This window comes from Heterocephalus glaber, unplaced genomic scaffold (assembly GCF_053883595.1).
Source record: "Heterocephalus glaber isolate CG9 unplaced genomic scaffold, H.glaber_assembly_v1.0 deba00001442, whole genome shotgun sequence".
NCBI lineage: Eukaryota > Metazoa > Chordata > Mammalia > Rodentia > Bathyergidae > Heterocephalus > Heterocephalus glaber.
The window spans coordinates 43,290,636-43,314,100 of NW_028258296.1; the positions used below are offsets into that span (position 1 = coordinate 43,290,636).

At 37.2% G+C, this 23,465-nt stretch overlaps 2 protein-coding genes across 5 annotated transcripts in view; one reads left to right on the top strand and one right to left on the bottom strand.

Moving 5' to 3' along the window:
• LOC110351032 (uncharacterized) overlaps positions 1-10,941 on the bottom strand; it is a 72,696-nt gene extending 61,755 nt beyond the window's left edge. Inside the window, exon 1 of the mRNA XM_087212640.1 lies at positions 10,863-10,941. Within this exon, the coding sequence (XP_087068766.1) occupies positions 10,863-10,941 (79 nt within the window). The remainder of the gene's footprint in view (positions 1-10,862) is intronic.
• Eeig2 (EEIG family member 2) overlaps positions 1-23,465 on the top strand; it is a 99,184-nt gene that overhangs the window by 28,199 nt on the left and 47,520 nt on the right. For all 4 annotated transcript variants that reach the window (XR_015452022.1, XM_021265585.2, XM_021265587.2 and 1 more), the window contains exons 2-5: positions 5,276-5,396; positions 10,563-10,592; positions 15,725-15,841; positions 19,558-19,604. Coding sequence is in view for 3 of the 4 variants with exons in the window: in XM_021265585.2 (XP_021121244.1) it covers positions 5,276-5,396; positions 10,563-10,592; positions 15,725-15,841; positions 19,558-19,604 (315 nt within the window). In the remaining variant the exon portion in view is untranslated. The remainder of the gene's footprint in view (positions 1-5,275; positions 5,397-10,562; positions 10,593-15,724; positions 15,842-19,557; positions 19,605-23,465) is intronic.

A 23,465-nucleotide genomic window follows, 5' to 3' on the forward strand; every position in this document is an offset into this window, starting at 1 on the left:
CGTCATCATTTTTTGGCAGTACATACACTTGTGAACAACCATTTTCAAGGATGAGGTATACAAAGAGTAAAATTAGATTAAAAACTTCTGAAGAGCACCTTGAGAACTCACTAGGAATTATAACCACTTCCATTAAATTAGATGTTAATACATTCATTTCACAAAAAACAAGGCCAAATATCCAATAAATTTTATGTTTGTATTGTCCTCTTTCTTTCAGTGTTATAAAAAATATTAAAATAAGGAAAGTCTTGTTAGTTATATACATTATATTTTTTGTTTTATATGTGGCCAAAGACAATTACCCTTCATTCAGTACTGCCCCAAGCAAGCTAAAACCCAAAAGATTGTACAACCATGCTATGGAAAGTTCTTCAAATTCAGTTCTAACCCATTTTAGCTGACAAGTCACTTAATTTCTATGGATCTTAGTTCCTTTATTTGTAAAAGTGAGCTAAACACCCAATAAATGTTGTCATCATCATTATTAGTATTCTTCTTTTAAGGAACTTGGATCTAAAGGCAAAGAGAATAGTAGTAAGTAGATGGCATAAGGGTATATACAGTGTATTTTCGCTGTTAAGATTTTATTTCATGTTTCATGTTCATTGTTCTTTGTCTCTATTCTACACTGTAATTTCAGTTATCTGTACATATTTATAATGTTGTGCTGAAGTTTCTTAACCTCATTGCTTGTCAGCCCTACCAAACTTAATGTTGGCTTCCTCTACTTTGTAGCTAAACTAGCTAAATATTCTGCAAATACTTCTTTCTTGCTTGTTTACTTTTAAACAAACACTTACATATAGAGTTCACTTGATTGCTTTGATTTTTTGTTAACTCAGGCCAAAATTGCCCTTTTGTTCAAATGACAGTATAGACTGTTTGGTGTAAAAGCTGCTACATTTCACAGTTGTTTTAAACTAGATAAAAACCTAAAATGTAGGGCCGGGGATTTAGCTCAGTGGTTTTGCCGCCTGCTGCACAAGCACAACAACCCGAGTTCGATCCCTGGTACCAAAAAAAAACCCTAAAATGTAATCCTATAATTAGTATGGTTGAGAAATTGCTGATATATCACAAACAAATGAAAAGAAAAAACATAAAGCAAGGCTTTAGGGCTTTGCTGTATTAATGGGGTTTTTGTTTGTTCACTTGTTTTTTTACTTATGAAATAATGACTAGAATAATTGGTTTAGTAACACTTTAAGGAACTACTATAATTTGGATCCAAAGGTCCATGTTGTAAAGGCTTGGGCCTCAGCATGGCACTGTTAGGAGGTAGTGGAACCTTTAAGAAGGGGCGATTTTTAGGTCACTGGGGCTGGGTCCTGAAGGGGATTGTGGGCCCTGGCTCTTTCCTTGTCCTCTCCTTTGCTTCTTGGCCATGAGGTTAGCATTTTGTTCTGCTATGATTCCACCATGAAGTGCCACCTTGCTACAGGCCCAAGCAATGGAACAAATTGGTCATAGATGAAACCTCTAAAACTGTGAGCCAAAATAAACCTTTTCTCTTTATACATTTATTTATCTCAGGCAATTTACTATAGGAATACAAAACTGGCTAACACAGGTACTATTTGATTTTTACATATTAGGTAACAAAGAAGGGTCTTTAGGCAATTAGAAAAAATGTTTACAGTGTTACATACTTTTCCCATTTTCAGATTATTCAGTACTTGACAATGTTTCTGAGTTGGTTAATTTAGTTTTTATTTTATCAAATTTATAAATGCACATAGTTTAAAGTGCTATAAAGCACATTGTGGAAAACTTCAGTCCCCAGCCACCTATCCACATTTCCTGTATGGCCTAATAAAGAATGGACTTCTCATTCTTCCTGCCAACCATCTTTCCAGTATTGTCCCTTTAGCACACACAGGTATAGGGCAAGGTAGCCTGGTTGATGTCTATAAAGGCCAGCCTCTTGGGTTACAAAGCAGGGTAGAGTGGTTATATGACAAACAGAATACCAAGCCTAGTCATTTTGATTTCCACGAGTACGTTTTAGTTCCCTGTATGTTCTTTTTTTATATAGCATCCTATTCCTGAATGATAGATGCACTTTCTTTTTTATCTCAGAATTTTCTTCTTCTTCCAGCATAGGCTCTGTTTTGTTCAAGTTCTTTTTTTCTATTCATTTTGGTCTCTGCTTTGCTATTAAAAGACCCTCATGTGGCTACTCATATTTACCTGAGACACTAAAAGTTGATTAGAAACATTGTGCTTGTGGAGGTGCTTGTCCTCTTTTACTATAGGTTGTGCTGGCTGCAGCATTTTATTAGGAACCCTTAACATCCATCTCATTAGACCTTTTCTTTGAGACTGGTTGGATTCCCCAGAAAATATTTTTCCTTCACCTTCTTGATGAATATATGCCTAATTCCAGCATTGCAAGAAGGAAGATTAGGAAAAGAAGGCTGGAAATCTCAACATCAAGTAAGTCATCTTTCATTCCTCTTGCCATCATGCCTTTTCTCATATTTGGCCTGGAGTCAGGTAGTCCAGGGATTCCTCTGTTTTACCACTGGGAAAATAAGTCTCCTTCTTCTACAAGAGTCAAGGTCTGATTGTTTCTAGTTTTCAGTCAATCCTCCTGCCTTTTGTCCTTCCTTCGTTCTATTTCAGGACTAATTTAAGATTCTGCTCTTGGCTTTCAGCATTACCAGTGTAAGGTTCAGATTTCTTCGACCTGCTAAATACCTATCACTTGCTCGTCACTAGTCACTTATTTTTGTCCCCTCCCTGGCTCTCAATTTGTCCTTCTGAGCTAATGCTTTGACTTCTTTCTTTTTTACCTTAGTAGGTTTGGGAGGAGTTCAGAGACTAATACATGTCCTCAACATGCCATCTTTTGTATGTAATTTTATAAGAAAAGTAAAATAACAGGCTTTTTAAATGTTGTTTCTTGGGCCAGGGATTTAGCTCAGTGGTTCCACCACCTGCCTCACAAACACAAGGTCCCGAGTTTGATCCCCAGTACTAAAAAAAAAAGTTGTTTCTTTATACTTGATCATATATCAGGGTTCTTGGTGACAGGAATAATCACATGCAATGAGGTTCAGCATGTTCTGAAGGGTCCAGGATTCCAGTATATTTGCACAAATTTGGGGGAAGCTCTAGAGACCATGGCCAATGTCTTCAGCAAGTGTTGAGTCCAAGAGATGTTGGAAAGGAAGCAACAGTAAACAATTCTGGTTTATTTTTTATTGCTTATTATTTTGTCATTATTTGTTGTGTTTTGTTAATTTACTTATCCATAAAAACCAAACTGATTGGTCCTAATACAAACTCATTTTATTCACCAAGGCAGGTGCGAGTTGATTGCCTATCACACTCACCACCTGGGTTTCTCCTAACTTTTATCTAAATTTTCAACTCACCCAACAGTCCCTGTTGCTCCATAGAAGTGACTATACTTATGTATCAGTCAATATTTACTAGAGAAACATATAACACAAGATATGTAAATATGTAAGAATCTATAAGATTGGCTTACAATGGCCACCCATAGAGTCAGATGAGGAAGAATCCCAAGGATCTGCCTGCACACTGGAGACCAAAGGATTTAGTCAAATGTATGGAGCTCACTGCACTGTCCTGTGTGAGTCCGTATCAGGAGGCTGATGGGTCTGTGATGGAAGGCTGAGGAGTCTACATGGGAAGGAAAGCTAAACGATCCATGCTGGAAGCCAGAATGCACTGCTAGGCAGAAGATGAACTCCGGGTGAAGAGGGGAGCTCCTCCAAAGGAACAGAAGCAGCCTCTTGTTTCCCCTTTATAACATCCAGGTGAGGGACCACCCTAGGGTGGATCTCCCAAGCCCAACAGGGTGGAATTGCTGAGCCAATTTAGCTAAGCTTCTCTTAATCAAACTTCTCAAATTGACACAATCACTCAACCATCTCAACTTATTACTTTAGAAAGAAAATTAAAGCCATTCAACCTGTGCTGTCTCACCTGTCTTGATTGAATTGATAAATAAAGAGAAAGCTCTCTCTTTATATTCACCCATTATCTTTCTTTTCTTCCTATGTTAAAAGAATAATTATCTTTGCTTTCTAAGGCGAAGCCTCTGGGACCTGCACAGAATAGTATAGAGAACAGCGTGTACAAAAGCTAGGAAACTTGAAAAAATGAAGCTGTTTTAAAAAAGTACAGATTTTTGAAGAGAAGGAAAAAACGGAAACCAAGTTTTTATAAATAGAGAGGGGTGGAGGGGTGGAAGGGAAGGAAGGGGAATGGGGGAAAAAACAAGAACCTAGATGTATCATGTACAGGTACAAATTCCCAATGATGAATGTGATCATTATGTGTACCTAAAACATACCAATAAACTTAATGGAATAAAGAAATACAGACTTTAGGGCCAGGGATTTAGCTCAGTGGTTCTGGCACCTGCCTCGCAAGCACAAGGTCCCAAGTTCGATCCCCAGTACCAAAGAAAGAAAGAAAGAAAAAAGAAATACAGACTTTGGTTTGTGGTTAAGGGGTTTTAGAGTTAACGAGCATGGTTTGGCTGCTGGTTTTGCCCTTGCTCCCTAAATGAGTTACTTCCCTCCTGTGCTTCCTTTCTCTGTCTATAAAGTGAGGGATATACCAGCTACTCAGGATTGTGGTACAGTTAAGTAATGTATGGTAAGCTCTCACTAAATGGTAGATCCTGATGCTAAAAGAACTGAAGTAAAGCTAGGATGGTAGCTCATCTTAGAGTAAATATTTCTTTGTTCTTTAAAATATTGGTGTGTATTTCTGTCCCTTGCACTAACCATAAAAGTAAGACCTATGAGGTTAGGAACTCTGTTCTCATCATTGTGTTTTAAACATCTAGCATATACCCAACACACATAAATTCAAGTGTGCGTTTTGTCCGCCTACTGCGCAAGAGCAAGGACCTGAGTTCGATCCCCGGTACCAAAAAGTGTGTGTTTTGTATTGAATGAATTCATTCATTCATTCAATTGAGTGAAGCCTCACTTTCCACCGATTGAATTAATAAGTGAATTTACTTTTTTCTCAGTTTCTTATCATTGAAACCTTCCAGAGATTTTCAGATTGTTGTTAGAAAATCATTGTCTTTCTGTTCCATTCATTATTAATACTGACTTAGTATATCAATTTGCATTGTAGACTTAAGTCAAAGAGCGTGTGTGTGTGTGTGTGTGTGTGTGTGTGTGTGTGTATCTGTATCTGTATCTGTGTATCTGTCTGTCTGTCTATCTGCTTTTAACGTGCCATCAATAATAACTGGCTTTTCTTTTTAATTTCCACTCAGGGAAGTGGTGCAAGCAAACTGCGTTCACTGGAGAAAGAAGTTCTCATTTATGTGCAAAATGAGTGCAAGTGCCGCTACAGGCATTCTAGACCCTTGTATCTACAGAGTGTCTGTAAGGAAGGTATAAAAATAGCCTATTATTTTTCTTCTTTCAGAAACTATAATTAGTTCCATAGTCACTAACTCACTTTATTTAGCTCTGCTGCAATATTAGAACTGTTATACTGTATGTAATTTCACTTCTCATGTACAGCAGTAATTTAAATTCCCATGGCAACTATGATGAAGAATCTGAAGTTACAAATTAAAACATTCAGGAACCTTTATCTCACTATCACTATGCATATAAGTATTAACCATATTTGCATTTGGGACTATGTATGTTGTGCCATTTCTTAAATATTCTATGATAGGCATTTAACAATATTCTAATAACAACCCTGAAAGTAGGTGTTATTTTCTCTATCTTTAGGAAAACTAAGGTTCAGAGGAGTAAAGATACTTTGAAATTTACATTGTTAATAAATGGAAAAGGAGGGACTCAAATAAACCTTTCTGATTGCAAGTCTATCTTTTATTTTTTATGCGTTTCCTTTTCACATATTAGGTTGAGACATACTACCAATAATCTACAAAAGTCACAATTTTACTTGGTTTCATTTACACACACACACATACACGCAAGTTTTGAATGAACTGGTAACACTACAATGTGTGTGACCATATTTTATATTATTTTATATTGGTTAATCTACTCAGTTAAAATACGACAAATACAGAAAAGATAAGGATGTCCACTATCATCACTCCTGTTCAATATAGTACTTGAAACATTAGCCAGAGCAATCAGGCAAGAGACAAATAAAAGAGATATGTATAGAAAAGAAAGAAGCCAAATTATCACTATTCGCAGATGACATGATGCTTTACATGGAAGACCCAAAAGATTCTTAGAACTAATAAACAAATTCAGCAAGGCAGCAGAATACCAAGTCAAAAATCAGCACACTTCCAATATACCAATAATGAACCCACCAGGGAGGAAATTAGGAAAACAATACCATTCACAATAGCTTCAAGAAAAATTAAGTACTTAGGAATCAACCTAAGGAATCAACCAAACAAGAAGTAAAAGACATCTATAATGAAAACTACACTACTATGAAAAAAGAGATTAAAGGGAACATCAGAAAATGGAAAGACATCCCCTGTTCCTGGATAGGCAGACCCAATATAGTGAAAATGGCCATACTTCCTAAACTGATATATAGATTTAATGCAATCCCAATCAAAGTACCAACAGCATTCTTCACAGCACTAGAGAAAACAGTCCTAAAATTCATATGGAACCAGAACAGATCCAGAATAGCAAAAGCAGTTCTGGGCAACAAGAGCGAAGCAGAAGCTATCACAATCCTGGATTTTAAGTTATATTGCAGAGTTATAGTGATTAAAAAAATAGCATAATACTGCCACAAAAATAGACATGTGGATCAAGGGAACAGAATAAAGGATGCCGCAACAAACTCAGGCACGTTCAGCTATCTGATCTTTGACAAGGAGGCCAAAAACATACCAGAGGAAAGATAGCCTTTTTAGCAAATGGTGCTAGCAAAACTGGCTGTACACATGCAAAAGACTGAATCTAGACCCATATCTCTCATCATATACTAAACTAAAATCAAAATGGATCAAAGATCTAAATATTCAAACAGAGGTAATCTATAGAAGGTAAAATAGATGAAACTCTTGAAAACATAGGCATAAACAAAGACTTTCTGAACAGAACGCCAGTGACACAAGAAATAACATCAAGAAGCAACGAATGGAATTCTATGAAATTAAAAACTTCTTCACAGTAAAGGAAACAACCAGTAGAATAAAGGGACAACCTATAGAATAGAAGGAAAAAAATTTGCCAGCTGTAGCTTGGAAAGAGGATGAATATCTAAAATATATAAAGAATTCAAAAAGAGGCCCCCCAAAATAAAACACTAAATAAAAAATTGGGCAACTGAAATGAATAGACACCTCTCAGAAAAAAAGTAGAAATGAGCAATAAATACATTGCTGAGTTCAACATTTCTGGCTATTAGAGAAATGCAAATTTAAACAACACAGAGATTCCTCTTACTTCAGAAAGAACAGCTATCATCAAGAAATCAAAAATAAGGGCCAGGGATTTAGCTCAGTGGTTCTGCCGCCTGCCTCGCAAGCACAAGGTCCTGAGTTCGATCCCCAGTACCAAAAAGAAATCAAAAATAAATGCTGACAGGGCCGAGGATTTAGCTCAGTGGTTCCGCCACCTGCCTCACAAGCATGAGGTCCACAGTTTGATCCCCCATACCAAAAGTAAATAAATAAACGCTGACAAAGCTGCAGGGGGAAAAAGGAACCCTTTATGTTGTTGGTGGGAATGTAAATTATTGTTAATACTATGGATAGCAATATGGAGGTTCCTCAAAAAACTAAAATTGAATTCCATTTCACCTAGCCATTTCCCCTTCTAGGTATCTTCTTGAAAGAGTTAAAGATATCAGATTATAGTGATACATGTTGATAGCAACACAACTCTTGATAGCTGAATCTTGGAAGCAGCCCATAGATCCATCAACAGATGAATGGATAAAGAAAATGCAGGATTTATGCTCAATGGAATACTGCTCTATTCTGCTATAAGGGAAGGATAAATTTGTGTCATTTGTAGGAAAATGGATGTACCCTGAGACCACAATATTAAATGAAATAAATCTGACACATAAGATTAAATGTCAATATAGTTTCTCTTCTATGAGAAACCAAAGATACAAATAAAGAGCAAAATAAAAGATAGATAGCAGGAGGTAGGGAGCAAGATCTTTTGCAAATGGGAAGGGGGTAGAGAGTGGGGGGGGGGACATAAACAGAATTAAGATATATCACGTACATGTACCAGCTATCCACATGAATGTATGGTAAACATGAACTGGGTGGGGGAGAGACCTAGAGAAGTAGGGAGGGGAGGATAAGGATAATAAAAAGGATCAAGTATGTTAAGTACCTGTACCTACTCCCTAAAATGAATGTAAACATTACGTAGTACAAACATGTACTAATAATTTTTTTAAAAGAAGGAAAATAAACATTTTCCAAATTTAAAAGAGATAAATAAATGGCATTCTAATCATGATTTTGAAAGTCTTTGAATTTTGAGAAAAATAAATATAAAACAAGTTTAGAGTAAAGCATGACTGAATTAAAGAGACTCAAAGTCTATAAAATAATAACAAACAAGAACTAATAATGCTCTTTAAGGTGAGATTTATTCATCTGAAATACTCTTCACCAGTTCCTCAGATTATGAAGGTTTAGTGTGTTAGGACATATATGATAAGCTGCTGCACAGAGACTCAAATAAGCAATGGCTTAAAGAAGATAGAAATTATATCTTTCTAGGACAGTGACGGCAAACCTTTTAGACAGACAGCCCACTGCAGCACACCACTGCTCTAGGGTAACAGCCATCCTGTTTTGGACATCCATACGGCGTCCATCTTTTGATCCAAGGGAGCTGCTCCAGACTTATCTCCCAAACCAGTGACATAAGAACAAACGCATCCTTTTTGAAGGCATGACTCGAAGTGCTCAGATATCCTTTGAACATATCCCACAGGTTAGAATGTAGTCATGTGGCCACACCAAACTGAAAGAAAGGCTATGAACCTTATCCATAGCCGGCCAACAGGTTCTGAAGTTAAAGAAGGGGAGAATGGATGTAGTGAACCACTAGCACCTTCTGCTGTGTGTGGCTAGACAGAGATATTTATTGAGTTCATTCTACATAATCCTTCCTAGGTATTATGTAAAAGATTAGTGAACAACTATATAAACATGTTGTACATTGCAAAAAAAATACCATAAGTCATAAATTAGAAGAAAATATTTGCAAATCATGTCAAACGACTAATTTCCTTAATTTAGAAAGAGCACCTCTAAATAATGATCAACAATTATTTAGAAAAATAGGTGAAGAACAGAGTGTACATTTCACAAAAAACAAAGTATAAACAACTTTTAAACGAAATATACTCAACCTCACACAAATTATAATTACAAATAAGATACAACTTTTTACCTATAAAGTTGACAAAAACCAAAAGTTTGATAATATACTCTGATGCCTAGGCACAGCAAAGCAATCAGTCACCAGTCAACAAATATGTGAGTGTCTACATTGTGCTACATATGTTCTAGGTACTTGAGGACAGAGGTGAGGCAGAGTGAGATCCTATCCTCGAGGACTTTACTTTCTGGTTGGAGTTGGGCAAGAAGTGATAATAAAGCCAGAAAGTAAGCACATAACCAAATAAGATTGTTTTAGATAATGATAATGTTAAGCATAAAGTACCATGAGGGTAATAAAGAGTAACTTGGAGAAGAGACATCAGTTTAGAAAATTGGGGAAAGTCAGTAAAAGCTTAACTGAAAGGTAACATTGGAAGGGAGACAGCCATGTAAAGATGTAGGGAAAGGCTAGGGAATAGCCCAGTGGTAGAACACTTGCACTCACCAGGCCCTGAGTTCCATACCCTGAAAACACGCACACGCACAAAGATATAGGGAAAGACCAATTTACAGGAGTAAGACCTAAAAGTAAAAAGGCTTTGTATTAGTTCCCAGGACCCTATGTCAAAATACCACAAACTGGGTGATTTAAAACAACAGATGCAGACCGTCTCTGTTCTGGAATCTAGAAATCCAGAATCAAATTGTCACCAGGGCCACCCTCTGGCACGTCCAGGGAAGAAATTATTTCATGCCCCTCTCCTAGGTTCTGTGGTTTCAGAATGAGATTCTGTCCTGTCTTCAAGCACTTTACTTTCTGGCAGTCTTTACTTTAGGCAATCTTTGGCTTATAGACACACCGCTCAATTCCATGACTGTCTTCTCCATTTGCAATACAGTTTAGAGAGAAAAATAATGCAAGAGGTGGAATGCCCAAGCCTGTCAAATACTGCTCAGGGACTAAATATGATGAAGCCAGAGCCTTTGGCCTTAACAAAATGAAGATCATTGAAAATTCTAAGAACTACTACAGAGGAGAAATGAGGACAAAAGCCCAATTGGAGTGGGTTGAATAGAGAGGAGAATGCAGCGGTCGTTTGCGGGGCTAGGAGGAGTCCACGAAATTGTATTTAACATCATCACATTTTTACTGTCCATTGACACTAAGAAATTACTTGGCATATGCTTCATTTTAAATCCTTAATTATATGATAACCTTATAGTGTTATTCTATCTTTGGCAGGAATTAAAAGGTGGGAAAGCTTATGCAAAGGTAAGTAGATTTTCTTTAACTCTTTAGTAACTCATAACTCTTTCCTATCTATAGGCTTAAAATTAAATGACTTACTCTTCTAATTGTTGTTTGAGCTTGACTCTTTAAGTAAAGCAACTTGGAGGTTGAATGGTTGTATCTAACAATAAATTAAAGGCGTCATCTTTCTAAGTTCTTATTATGGGGTGTTACTCTTTAGTTTTAGCTTCCTTACTAGAGAATGATCTCTAGTTTCCTTGAAGTTCTAGCTTGCTGATAATTCAGTCTCACCTGAGAGGTATTCCCAGGCCGACCTCTCCTTGGTGGAATAGGATCTTTTCTCTGTGTTCTCTTTGCGCTCAGTATACATTCTTCAATTGGTATTTGAAATAGACTTGTTCCAAGACCCTCCACTCCCCTCAGGATAACAAAATCCAAGGATGCTCAACTCAAGCCCCTTATATAAAATGGCATAGTATTTGCATATAACATACAACCATCTCCCATATGCTTTAAATCATTTCTAGATTCCTCATGATACTTAATATAATAGAAATATTATGTATATGGTTGATATGCTATATAATTTAGACAGTAATGATGAGGAAAAAGTCTGTACATGTTTGATGGAGTCACAGCTTTTTAATATTTTTCCATCCGCAATTGGTTAAATTCACAGATGCAGAACCACAAATACAGAGGCCCAACAATACATTACTACTGCACTTTGTTACTTTTATTGGCTATATGAAATTACTAATGAATGTGCTCAACTTTTTGCTGAATAGAAAGAATGAGTAATTATTAGTACTACCCTACATATTCTCTTTCTTTCTTTTTTTTTTTTTCTCGTACTGGGGACTGAACTCAAGACCGCTCTTGCAAGACAGGCGCGGCACCACTGAGCTAAATTCCCGGCCCCATATTTCTCTTTTATTTATGTTCTCTGTGAATGGTATATGCATCATTCCAGTCATCTGAGGCAAGAATCTGGACTAGTTTTAACCACCAAACTCCCTAAATCTAGTTGTTTACAATGTCACCTAGGATCTTCTTTGCTACAAATAACAGAAAACTTTCCTCAACTAGAGGTTTTTTTAACCTCACAGAACAAGTAGATGTGATTATTGAGCTACTTAGTTAAGCCACTGACTGGGAAACATCATCAAGAACCCATATTTTTCTCTTTCCATTATCCTATTCTCTGTGTAATGACTTTGCTCTTGGCTAATGCCTCTCCTGAACGCCAGATCTGTTGAATTTCAGTCAACACATTCACATAAAAGAAAATTAAAATAAGATCCTGTCATTCCCCCACTTTTAGTCCCTAAGCAGCTATTTATTACTTATAAAGGAAATGTAAAATTCTGTGACTTAGCATATAAGACACATTTTGGTTTGTAAATCATTTCCACTAGTTCCTCTCTTCTACATACCTGCCATCTGGATTCTCTCTCTCATCCTTATAAAGCATACTGCTATCATAAACTTCCTGGATTATCTCTGCTATTTTAGATTCTTTGCCTTGTGACTTAATGTTTTCCCCACCATACATGTATTTCTGCTTCCTCTTGTCCTGTCAACTCATGTATCATTGAACAGTCAGCTTAGTCATCCCTGCCCACGAGAACTTCTCTTTTCCTCTCTCGTAATTATGTCTTTTTCTATCACAGTACGTATCAGATTGTATTATAGGAATTTCTCTTTCTATTATTATGTATTAGTAACTGTGAGAGTAAAAATGATTCCTTATGGGCTGGAGGTATAACTCAGTGGTAGGGCACTTGTCCAGGATGCACAAGGCCCTGGGTTCAATCCCCAGCACTAGAAGAAAAAAAATGCTCCATTTCCAATACCTAATATTACCTGGAATGTGAATGCTGAAAATTATTTTTTAATAAGTTAATATCTACCACATGTATGGCTGTATGTGTATGTATGTCCTTTCCATGGGACAGTTATCTTGGTGAAACCTAAGAAAACATGCACTGATATCTCACTGTAATGTAAGCTCTTTGAAGGCAGAGTATTTGTCCTCTTGTTCACTGTTTTTCTGTGTTTGAAACAGCCTGGCCCATAAAAGGTGCTCACTAAATATTGACCTCACTCATAAGTAACCTTTAGCCTAGCATCACATTGACCTATTCTCCTTTTAATATGTTTTCTTAATGGAGACTCTCAGTTTGGGCTGCTCTAATGAATTACCATAAACAACAGAAATTCATTTCTCACATCTCTGGAGGCTGGAAAGTCCAAGATCAAGGGGCTGGCAGAATCCAGAATCTGATGAGAGCGCCCTGCTTGTGCACAGACGGCTGGCTGCTCATTATGTCCTCACATGGCAGAGATCAAAGAGGGAAGCAAGCTCTCTCCTGTCTTTGTAAAGGGCTGGGCACAGAACTCAGTGACAAAGCATGTGCTTAGCACTTGCAAGGCCCTGGGTTTTCCTCAGCGCAAAAGAAGAAAAGGAAAAAAGAAAAAAAACAACACCTATGCTTGAGGTCTCCATCTTTGTGACCTAATTACCTCCCAAAGGTTACATCACACATCCGTAATACCATCCTTTTGGGAGTTAGGGTTTCAATATATGAATTTTGTGGAAACACAAACACAGTTCATAAGAGACTAATAAGATCTTTTAACTTAGTGACAATATTAGTATTACATCAGTGAATGGTAAGACAATCAGCTATATTTTATTCAATAAATACATATTAAGTACCTATCGTGCCATTTTTCCTGGTGTCATTCTAAGTACTAGACACAACAGTGAACAAAACTGACAAAAATCCCAGCCTTTATGGAGCTTACATTCTAATGGGAAGTAGAAGGATAAGGGACAGACAAGCAAAAAAATGTAAAATATCTATGGGCATGATATAATAATAACTACTAAGGAGAATATCAGAGCAGGTAAAGGATAAAGGGTGATAACTACAGGGCAAGTGAGGGAAGAGGGTCGTATTTTAGGATAGCCAGGAAAGGATCTTTTAGTGCAGTGACATCAAACACTGACATGAATGGAGTGAAAGACAGAGCTACAATACCAACTGAAGGAGAGTTTCTCAGCAAAAGAACAAGAGAGTGAAAGGCCTTGGGGTGACCTTGCCACCTTTAAGGAATAGGACATTGTGGCTAAGAGGAAGAGAAGGGGGAAATGAAGTTGAACAAGTGGTCAGGGACTGCAGGTTAGGGACAGCTTAGACAATACTTTCAAGGAGTTTTGGCTGGGGCTGGGGAACAGAAAAATGATTCAACAGCCTAGTGAGAGATGGGTGAGATTTGGTTTGGTTTGGTTCTTTAAGAAAGGAGAAAATCTAGCGTATTTACGTGCTAATGAGAACAATCCAAGAGAGAAGGGAAATTTTAGAACGGCAAAGAGCAGAAAGAACTGCTGAGGTAAAGAACTTGAGTAGGCAAGAGGAGAGTGGTTGGCCTCAGGAGCACAGCCAGTTTGTCCGTAGTGCTCTGAGTGGAAAGGCAAACGTTTGGTGCAGGTACAGGTAGGTGAGTGGAAGTGGCAGAAAGAGCTTGGAAGTTAAGTGCTCTTTTCATTGCTCTTACTTTCTGTCAGAAATAGGAAGCAAGGTCATCAGCAGAGAGAGAGGACAAGAAAGAGGTATTGAAGGTTCAAAGACAAAGGCGGAATAGATGAGATAGAGTGTGTTAATCATGTATGATCCAGTAAGCTACAGGAGTCTTCACATGCTCAAATGAAAGTTGTTTTGCCCTGGACATATCCAGGCTTTTTCTGCTGATATGTTGGGCCCTTAAAAGGCAGTAAGGCCACAGTAACAATGTGAAAATTAGATGTTACCTGATGGATGCCTGACTTACTGTGTTTGAGGCTTCATCTGTTCTCTAGGTTATCCTTTTCTTTGTGTACTAGTTAAAAGCTACTAAAATAATGCTGCATTCTACAATTAGAATCTTCATCCTGAATGCCACTCTGTGCCACTCTGTTTTAAAACCTTAAAACAAACAATCTCAGCAGTGTTTGAATAGTGCTTTTTTTAGTTCACACAGATGTGCTTAATTAATTGTAAATTCATTTTTTTATTAATAAGAGACTCCACACATACTTAACTTAGTCCTGAAGAATAAATTTAATTTATTTTAAAAATATAATGATATAATAAGGTTTACTTCATGCACCACTTGAAGTAAGAAGTAGGGTTGAGCAGCATCAGAGGAAAAACCATAGAACAACTTTTAGTAAGTGCAGAAAATTGGACCAAACCTGAGTAGTAATGAAGGACAGGTTTAAACTGAACTTCTGGATAGCACCAGAGAGGTTAGCTGTGGAACATACCTGTAAGAAAGGGAGAAAGAAAGTTCCTTCCATAAAGAGAGATTCAGCTCAAGGATGATCAGCAAGGAGAGTGTTTTGGAAGCTGAGAGAAGAAAAGGGGTTTGTACTAAAGAAAGTGTGTGAATCACTTAAGAGAAGTGAATAACTTGGAGCAACTGTCTGCAGTTACTAAGGGTTAACAGCATAGAGTGAGAACCAAAATAGAGTCTGATCATTTTTCTCTTTGGATATGCAGATGATCATGATTGGTTTGCTGGTGTTTCCCAGTGTGGTGTAAGTGCCACTGCTACATGCAATGATTTTAGTTGTGTAATACACATTAGTTTTACTGTAATAGTGATGTTTTACTTTTAATATACATGGAAAAATATATGTCACACATCAGATCTGTGATATCAAAGATCCTATGCTTGAGGTAAGAATAAAATAGGTAATAAGTTTTCATTTAAAAAGCAAACCATGGGCTGGGGATTTAGCTCAGTGGTTCTGCCGCCTGCCTTGCAAGCGGAAGGACCCGAATTCAATCCCTGGTACCAAAAATAAAAAATAAAAATAAATAAATAAAAAGCAAACCAGGGCCGGGGATTTAGCTCAGTAGTTTCACCACCTGCTGCACTAGTGCAAGGACCTGAGTTCGATCCCTGGTACCAAAAAACAAAGCAAACTAATGTAAGCACACTTATAAAGCAAATAAAACAGTAGTTATTCTTAAGATGACAAAAACTACAAAGAATGAAATTTGAGAAAACTTGTCTATGGAATGAATTAAATGTTTAGTTTAGGGAGAATATGATAGAAGCCTCTAGATATTCTATTAATATAATTTTCCTTCTTTTCATAGCTGGGCTTTGCAGATCTAAACCTGGCAGAGTTTGCTGGATCAGGAAATACCACTCGTCGCTGTTTACTGGAAGGCTATGATACCAAAAATACAAGACAGGATAATTCCATTCTTAAAGTAAGCACACTTCAGGATTTACATGCGAACAAATGGGATTCCCTGCATTTCAATAATCATGTCCAGGACAATATGTGAATCACCAGTGAGATCATAAGCTAACCACACCACTGAAATACCACCCAGGGAAAAAAAAAACCTATCCAAGTCAAAGAAGTAGTGGAAAGGTAGCAAGTTTTGGCCTTCATGATCCTAAGGTGTTTTTTGTCAGTTCTGCAAACATTCAGAGAATGCACAACTCCTACAACATCATTGCTTATTGGGGGCAAGGAAATGAATAAAGACCTTAAACTGTACCTTCCAAAAGATGATTTCCATAGTAGCTGTGATGTATTCATAGAAGTCACTAAGTTTTCTTGTAACTGGTGAAGTGACAGGCAAAACTCACTCTGGGCATCTGCCCTATTTTTTCCAAATACCATCAGGAACCATGTGTTCTGGTAATCACAGAGAGAATATATACTTCACAGTGTTGATGAAAACATTAAATGGGATCAGTTGAAAACATAATTGGCAAATATCTTGTGCCTCCCTGGATACACCTTTTGCTGTATTTTAGTGGCTTCATGATGGTAAGTTACTTAATAAGAAATGAAAATAATTCTGAATAGAATCTAGATGGTTTTATTCAGAAATTAGTGGAGCAGAAAATTAACTTTATACTTACAGTTGTCAAATTTGTTTTCAGTAAATATTTAGCTCTGAAAATATGGAAATGCCTAAAATGGTTATCGCCAGACCATTTCCTGCATAAATTTAGGATCTAAAGATAGAATGGGTAGTTGATGTGGAGAGAAAAATGGTAAAAGAAGACAAGGAGGAAATTAGAAAAATATGCTTTAATTTCATGTTAATTTTATGTTAGGGTTATTTAACTCAGAAAATATCTCAAAATACTTGCATATAGCTCTGGGAGATAAACATGATTAGATAGATGGGAAAGATTATCATCCTCACTTTACAGATGAATAAACAGATTCAGAATTAAGTGTCTCATGAAAGTAGTAGGTGGCAGAGTTGAGACTAGAATGCATATCCGTAGCTATCTGGTCACTGGTCTTTCATGTCTCCTTGCCATCTAAGCACTATACTCAATAGTAATAGACTATCTTCTTCATTCTTAGCCTCATCACAGACAAGTCATAAATTTAGTTTCTTCCTGTATTTCTTACGTAAGAAGGGAAATAGTAATCTCTGAATTACATCGTTTCTTTGCAGATTCAAATACCTTTTTAAATTTCATCACATTCCTCAAGGCCTCATAGAGCAGTTTCCTTTGGATCCCCATTGATTCTTCATTACCATTTCTCCCATTTTGCCTTACAAAAACATACTCTTTTGAAAGTCATGCCCATTAGCTGTAACATTGGCTCTTTTGCTGATCTCTGTCATGCTCTGATCACCTAGTTACCCTCTGTCCCCTGTTCATTGATGACTTAGCTTCTCTTGGCTCACAGTTTTTCTTTTCATCCTTTTGCCTTTCCTCCCTTTTGGATGACTTTACCATCAATGCAAATGAGCTATTCTTGAGGACTATCTTCTCTATATATTCTCTCCTGACCAGCTGATCTTAAATGTGCCTAACATTTTTCATTTCCTTAAACTGCCCATTTTGAGCAATATTTTCTTTTTCAATTTCTTCTCCCCTGACCACATTCTAGGCTTTCTTATCATGAAAAACTATGCCACATGCTAAATTTCAGATAAAGTTTTCCCCTCTTAGCACTGTCTGTTATGCTCTTGTCCCTTTTAGTCTACCCTCTTGGTTATCTTCAACCTTACCACTTTCTCACTTTGCCACTTTTCATTATTTTTCAGCCCCCACTTGTTGCTTCTTCCTTCTTTATCTAGCTTAGGTTCCATGATCCATGAGAACCATACACTTAACAAGACTCTTGGCTCTTTTGCCCATTTCTCTCTCCTGAATAATCTCCAACCCTATTTGACTTCAACTCTCTGTCCTCCCTGAGTCTGCATCCTACTGTCTGAACATCTCTGGAGAAGATCATACAACCAGACTAGCTGGCAGGATTGAAATAAGGCTTACCACCATCTAGCAGTTGTGCTCTACTTCCTTCCCAACTTGAGATATTTTATTTCATACCTTCTTTCTCCTATTTCCACACACCACTCTTGCCCTAAGTCAGCGGTCTTACCTTAGCCTTTATTGAGAACATCAAATCTTTAAACTCAAATCCCCTATCTTCCCATCACAAAATTTACAATTCTTCCTATCTCTCCAGCCTTACTATCCTTTTGCCTCCTGTTGCAGTGGATGAAATGTCCCTCTTCCTGTCAGAAGCCAAATGGCCTTTCTTTTGTGCTTCAGAATCCAAAATTTGCCTAATCAAGGGTGTTTCTCCTTAGATTGTCCCCTCTCCTAATCATCTCTCTCTCTCTCTAATGAACCTTCCTTATAAACATACAAACAGCTCTAGTATTCCTCCCCCACCCTCACCCCGCTCACTTTTTGTAGTACTGAGGATTGAACTGAGGGTCTTATGCATGCTAGCCAAGTCCACCACCACCCTGCCTATTTTTACAAAACCAGTTTCTCATCTCTTCCAACCGTGGTCTTACTTCTGTATTCTACTACATTACACAGTTCCTTAAAAGGTAGGTGTGCATGTGTGTGTGTGTTTGTGTGTGCGTGTGATCTCCATCTCCTTCCTGAGACATTCAGAATATTCAAGTGTGCAATCTTGATGGAATTGGAAACCAGATTGTAGGGTTCTAGGAAAGAAGAGGTCATGAGAAAACCAGTCTAGCCGATGTTTGGCATTTAAAGAGAAAGGATAGTTGTGGAAGCACTGGGATGAGGAAATCCGAATGAAATAAAGTTACAGAAGATATGTGGCAGCTTTTAGCTGGAAAACAGTAATATATACATATCTGTTATTCGTCGAGACCACAAGGTTTGGTACGTGAAGTCCTTTTCTCAGATCTCATCATTGCCCTTTGCTAGCTCCCTCATCTTGAAAATATCATTTAATCTCTCTGGGTTTAAAATGAGAGTATCACTCTCCTATTCTTAGGAGTATTGAAGATTAAATGAAGTGATGCATGTAGAACATTTTGTTCATTCCTAGCACATTATAAATTATCCAGTCATGAGCTTTGTTAATGTTGTTGTTGTTATTGTTGTTATTACCATAAGAATGTGAAATGATTCATTAGAGTGAGAGATAATTAGCAGAGGCTAATTCTTAAAGGTAGTCAGCTACCAGAGACCAGCATTTCAAAAGGAATTAGAAGAAGCTTAAAAGATCTAAAGCTGGAACAAAGGCCAGAAACTTTGTACTCGTAGAAGCCACCAGCTTTTCCAGTGAAATATTAACATGTAGCAGATTGAGGGAAACGTTACCAGATACTTCAACACCACAGGAATCTGGGAGTAAAGACACAAAAACCAGATCAGTGCGGCTGTGCACATCCAAGAGGGATCATTACTGGGGAAGCACTGGGTTTTTGTTCTCATCTCTTCCACTCTTGATTTTTGAAATTACAAGATTTTGAATGTTAAAAATGATTTTAATCTAATTCTTTATAAAGAAATCATTTGATATGGATATAACTCAGTTCAACAATCATTTTATTTAATGTTTTCAAAATAGAAAATACTGGACTACATACTGTTTGGGAAGCATAGCTTCACAGAACAAGGCTTCCAGTCTCAAAAAATCTTTAATAATAATATTTCTTTTTCTTATGTCTAGGTTTTGATCAGTATGCAACTGATGTCTGGTGACCCATGTTTTAAAACGTAAGTTGATGCTCAGTAAATACACTTATCTGAAAGTATAACAGATTTGTTTAAATGTTTGTTAATATTTTATAGTTTTTTCAGGCAAGTAGATCCTTCCTGGGAGACTTACCTGACCCTCATAAAAGTTACTGTTCCCTGTTACCAAGTGACCTCTTCACACTCTAAATTACTTATATATTTAAAATATACTTTTAGGCTTTGGCTAAAAGCCTATTTTAAATATACACATTTATATACATATACATTAAATATACATATATTTATATTTTTTAAGTATTGGTGTAATCCAACTTCTTGTTCCACAGATGAGAAATCTAAGACACAAAGGAATTGAGTGACTTGACCCAGTATCTCTGTGTAGCACAAAGATCTAAATAACTGCTGGAGGAGTTCATTCTATGATTCTTAACTGCTTTTGCCAATTTTCAAATTTTTCGTGATGCAAAATCAGAGAAACTAATAAAGAGTACAGTACAGCTGGAGTGTAGGTCAGTGGTAGCCTGCCTAGCATGCATAAGGCTCTAGGTTTAATCCATAGAACCACACACACACACACACACACACACACAAATACAGCATATCTTTAGCATTCTCCAATTTAAATTCTAGTTTTAACATTTTATGAGCGGAAAATCTATTATATAGATTATATAATTTTTTTGAAACCCCAGTTTTATACTATAAGGCCAGTATTTATAAAAAAGACAGCTAGTAAGCCAGCTTAGCCACCTCCCCCAAACACTAAAATGAGTTTTGTAGTTTACAATTTATCAACTACCCACCAGCTCTTGTAAAAGGATGAAACTGATCTGATAAGTGCTGATGAAGAAAAAGAATATTTTGAAAGAGAAACTGTATACTATAGTTGTATAATCTGGTGAAAAGAAAATCCAGGGATGATGTAATTCTCTTAAATAGCAAAGTTCTGGAACATTCATGTTCTAAAGGAAACAAATTAGCACTTACCAAAATGATTTCATAAATGTTACTGTCTCTCAATTTAATTCTTGAAACATCTCTATGACGTATCACCCATACCTTTGAGAAAGGATATGGAAGCTCAGAGTAAGCAACTAATTTGTCTAGAGTCCCAAGATTCACACATATATTCAAGTGCTTACATATTGATTTGCTGCTATGTGCTAATATTTATCCAGCCCAGCTAAATAAGACCAGCTCCTGCTCTGGCTGGATAAATAGGAATTTACTAAGCACAGGAGTGGGTAGAGACATTCTAGGAAGAGAAAACGGTTTGCAAAAGCTCATGACACTGTTATAGCTCATAGGATATTTATGAACTGTCTAGTAGAAAGTGTTATCATTTTAGGTGGTCATTTTTCTCTACCCTGAGCTACATTTCCAGCCTTCTTAAACATAATTTTTTGGGCCGGGGATTTAGCTCAGTGGTTCGGGCGCCTGCCTTGCAAGCGCAAGGTCCTGAGTTTGATCCCTGGTACCAAAAGAAAACATAATCTTTTACAGTGCTGAGGATTGAACTCGGTCCTCATTCATGGTAGTTTAGTGCTATGCTGCTGAGCTCCTTTTCCAGCCCTTCTTTGAACATAATCTTAACATTTCTCTAAAATTAAAATAATCCTATCTCTTTTCTATAATTGAGCTATATTAAGGGATTTCTCATAAGGTGTATAAAAACATTTTTCAGAACAAAAAATAGAACAGAAACTGGCACATGATGTGCACTCAGTGATTTTTATTCAACTGGGTTGTATAGAGAGACAAGAGAACTGCTAAGGCCCAGCTAAGAGTTTAATTCTGAATTTGCTGTACTACCAGTCCTCATGGTCAGTGAATTCTCTCCATAATACATAGTTGCCCCAGTCTTAGAGCAGTTAGTATGAATGGCTGACACTGTCAAGAGTTGGAGTCCATGATGTTTTTTGAGGCAGTAGAACAAGGAGTACCAAACCTGAAGTGTTGTGGCTGTGAAGCCAGCAGAGGGCAGAGAGTTGATGGGAAGAGTAGAACCAGAGGGAGACAGATGGAGAGAGAAGAGGCCAAAGGCTGGGAGTTCTGAAGGATTGGAAAACATGATCAGAAAGGTAGAGAGATGGAGACCTATAATTAGGCCACCTATGAAAGGAACGTCAAAGGACCTGGCACTAAAAAGGTACAAATTGAGGCATACAGGCATGAGTCAGCCATCAGTGATTAATGACTACAACTCTGTTCTTTGTGTGCATCTTTTACATAGTAGTTTTCCCCATGATAGGTTTAATGCAAAGGCCTTTCATTCACCCAGCTCTTTTACATTATTTAATAAAATATAACTGTTGTTAGCTGAAGAGATCAGACTTCAAAGGGCCTTTTATGCCATCCTCACAAACTTGAACTTTATCCCAAAGGAGCTACAGAAGAGTTTTAAAACAAAAAGTCACATGTATGAGGCACATTTCAGAAAACCCAATAACAGTAGCATGAAGTAGAGGTTGGCAGGCCAGCAAGGAGACTCTCAAAGTCACCCAGGAGAAAGCCCAGAACTTAGTTAGTGGGTGGGTGGAAAAGAGATGACAAGCAGAAAACATAAAAAAGAGAATGTGGGATTTGGAAATGATTAGATATAGGGACATTTGAGTAGGAAGGAGATGGAAGCTATATCTGGGACTCTAGTTCTGGTGACTTTGTGGATTGTGATGGCATTCACAGAGGTAGAGAATATAAGAAAAAAACAGGTTTTGGGAAAAAAGATTTTGGTTTTGGGGATATATAGAGTTTTATGTACTCCCAAGAAAAATACTGGAAAATCTCCTGAAAAGATATGTAAATCTGAAATTTAGGAGATTCTATGGTGGAAATAGTCTATAAGTTAAATAGATTTGATGGCAATATTTATTTTTTAAATATTTGTTAACATGTATTAATTATATATATATTGTATAATTATATTAGTGGGTTTCAGTGTGATATTTCAGTACATGATTGCACCATACACAGATCAAATTCAGCCTCCCTCTATGATGACAATCTTAAATATGTACCCAAGAACCTGAATAGCCTGAGGAAGCCATTGAGACAATATAGTAAAAACTTAATTGCCATGAGATAAGTCAGCTGCATCGTCCCTTCAGTCACCTTCTAATTTTATTATCTCAGGGTCACCAAGTGGTAGTTTCTAGGAAGTTGCAATTTTCTCTAGAATATCAAACTTAAAAAGCTGTAGATGGGGCCGGGGATTTAGGTCAGTGGTTTCGCCGCCTGCCTCATAAGCACAAGTTCCTGAGTTCGATCCCCAGTACCAAAAAAAACCAAACAAAAAAAAAGCTATGGCTGTTTTATAATAAAATAGTCCTGTATTTAAAAAATAATTGTTAGAACTCAAACCTTCCCCTCTTTATTCCACAGCTTCCATATGGAACGGGAGCTTTGAATTAGCCATGAAAATAGACTCATCGCCTACTCCCAGAGAACCCGGCCCAAAAAGCAATCTAAACTCCCGGGTCTCTCTATAGACTCTCCCTGAAGCAGGTGAATTGTTTACTCAGAACAGTGTACATTAAACCATGGATATTATATAAGAATTTAGTGGACAGGTGGCACAAGGTGTTCTTCTCACCTCAGGTACAAAGAGGCTTGGGAGCTCCTTCCCCAGTCAGAGATTCCTCCCAGTGGTCCACATTCAGCTGACAATTGAAGCCCCCTTCACTGTCAGTGCTGGGTACACTCAGGGAGTTCCCTCCTTTCAAGGATTCCATGGCTGGGCAGTGCCCTTTCTCTTCTCACCATCATGTTATATAAAAAAATCGTTTTTCTCTATGAATTTTATTCATGCTTTTAAAAGATGCTTTTCCTTTACTTGTGGCTTTTTTTCCTTTTATTAGTGTATTTTTGTGATACAGAATA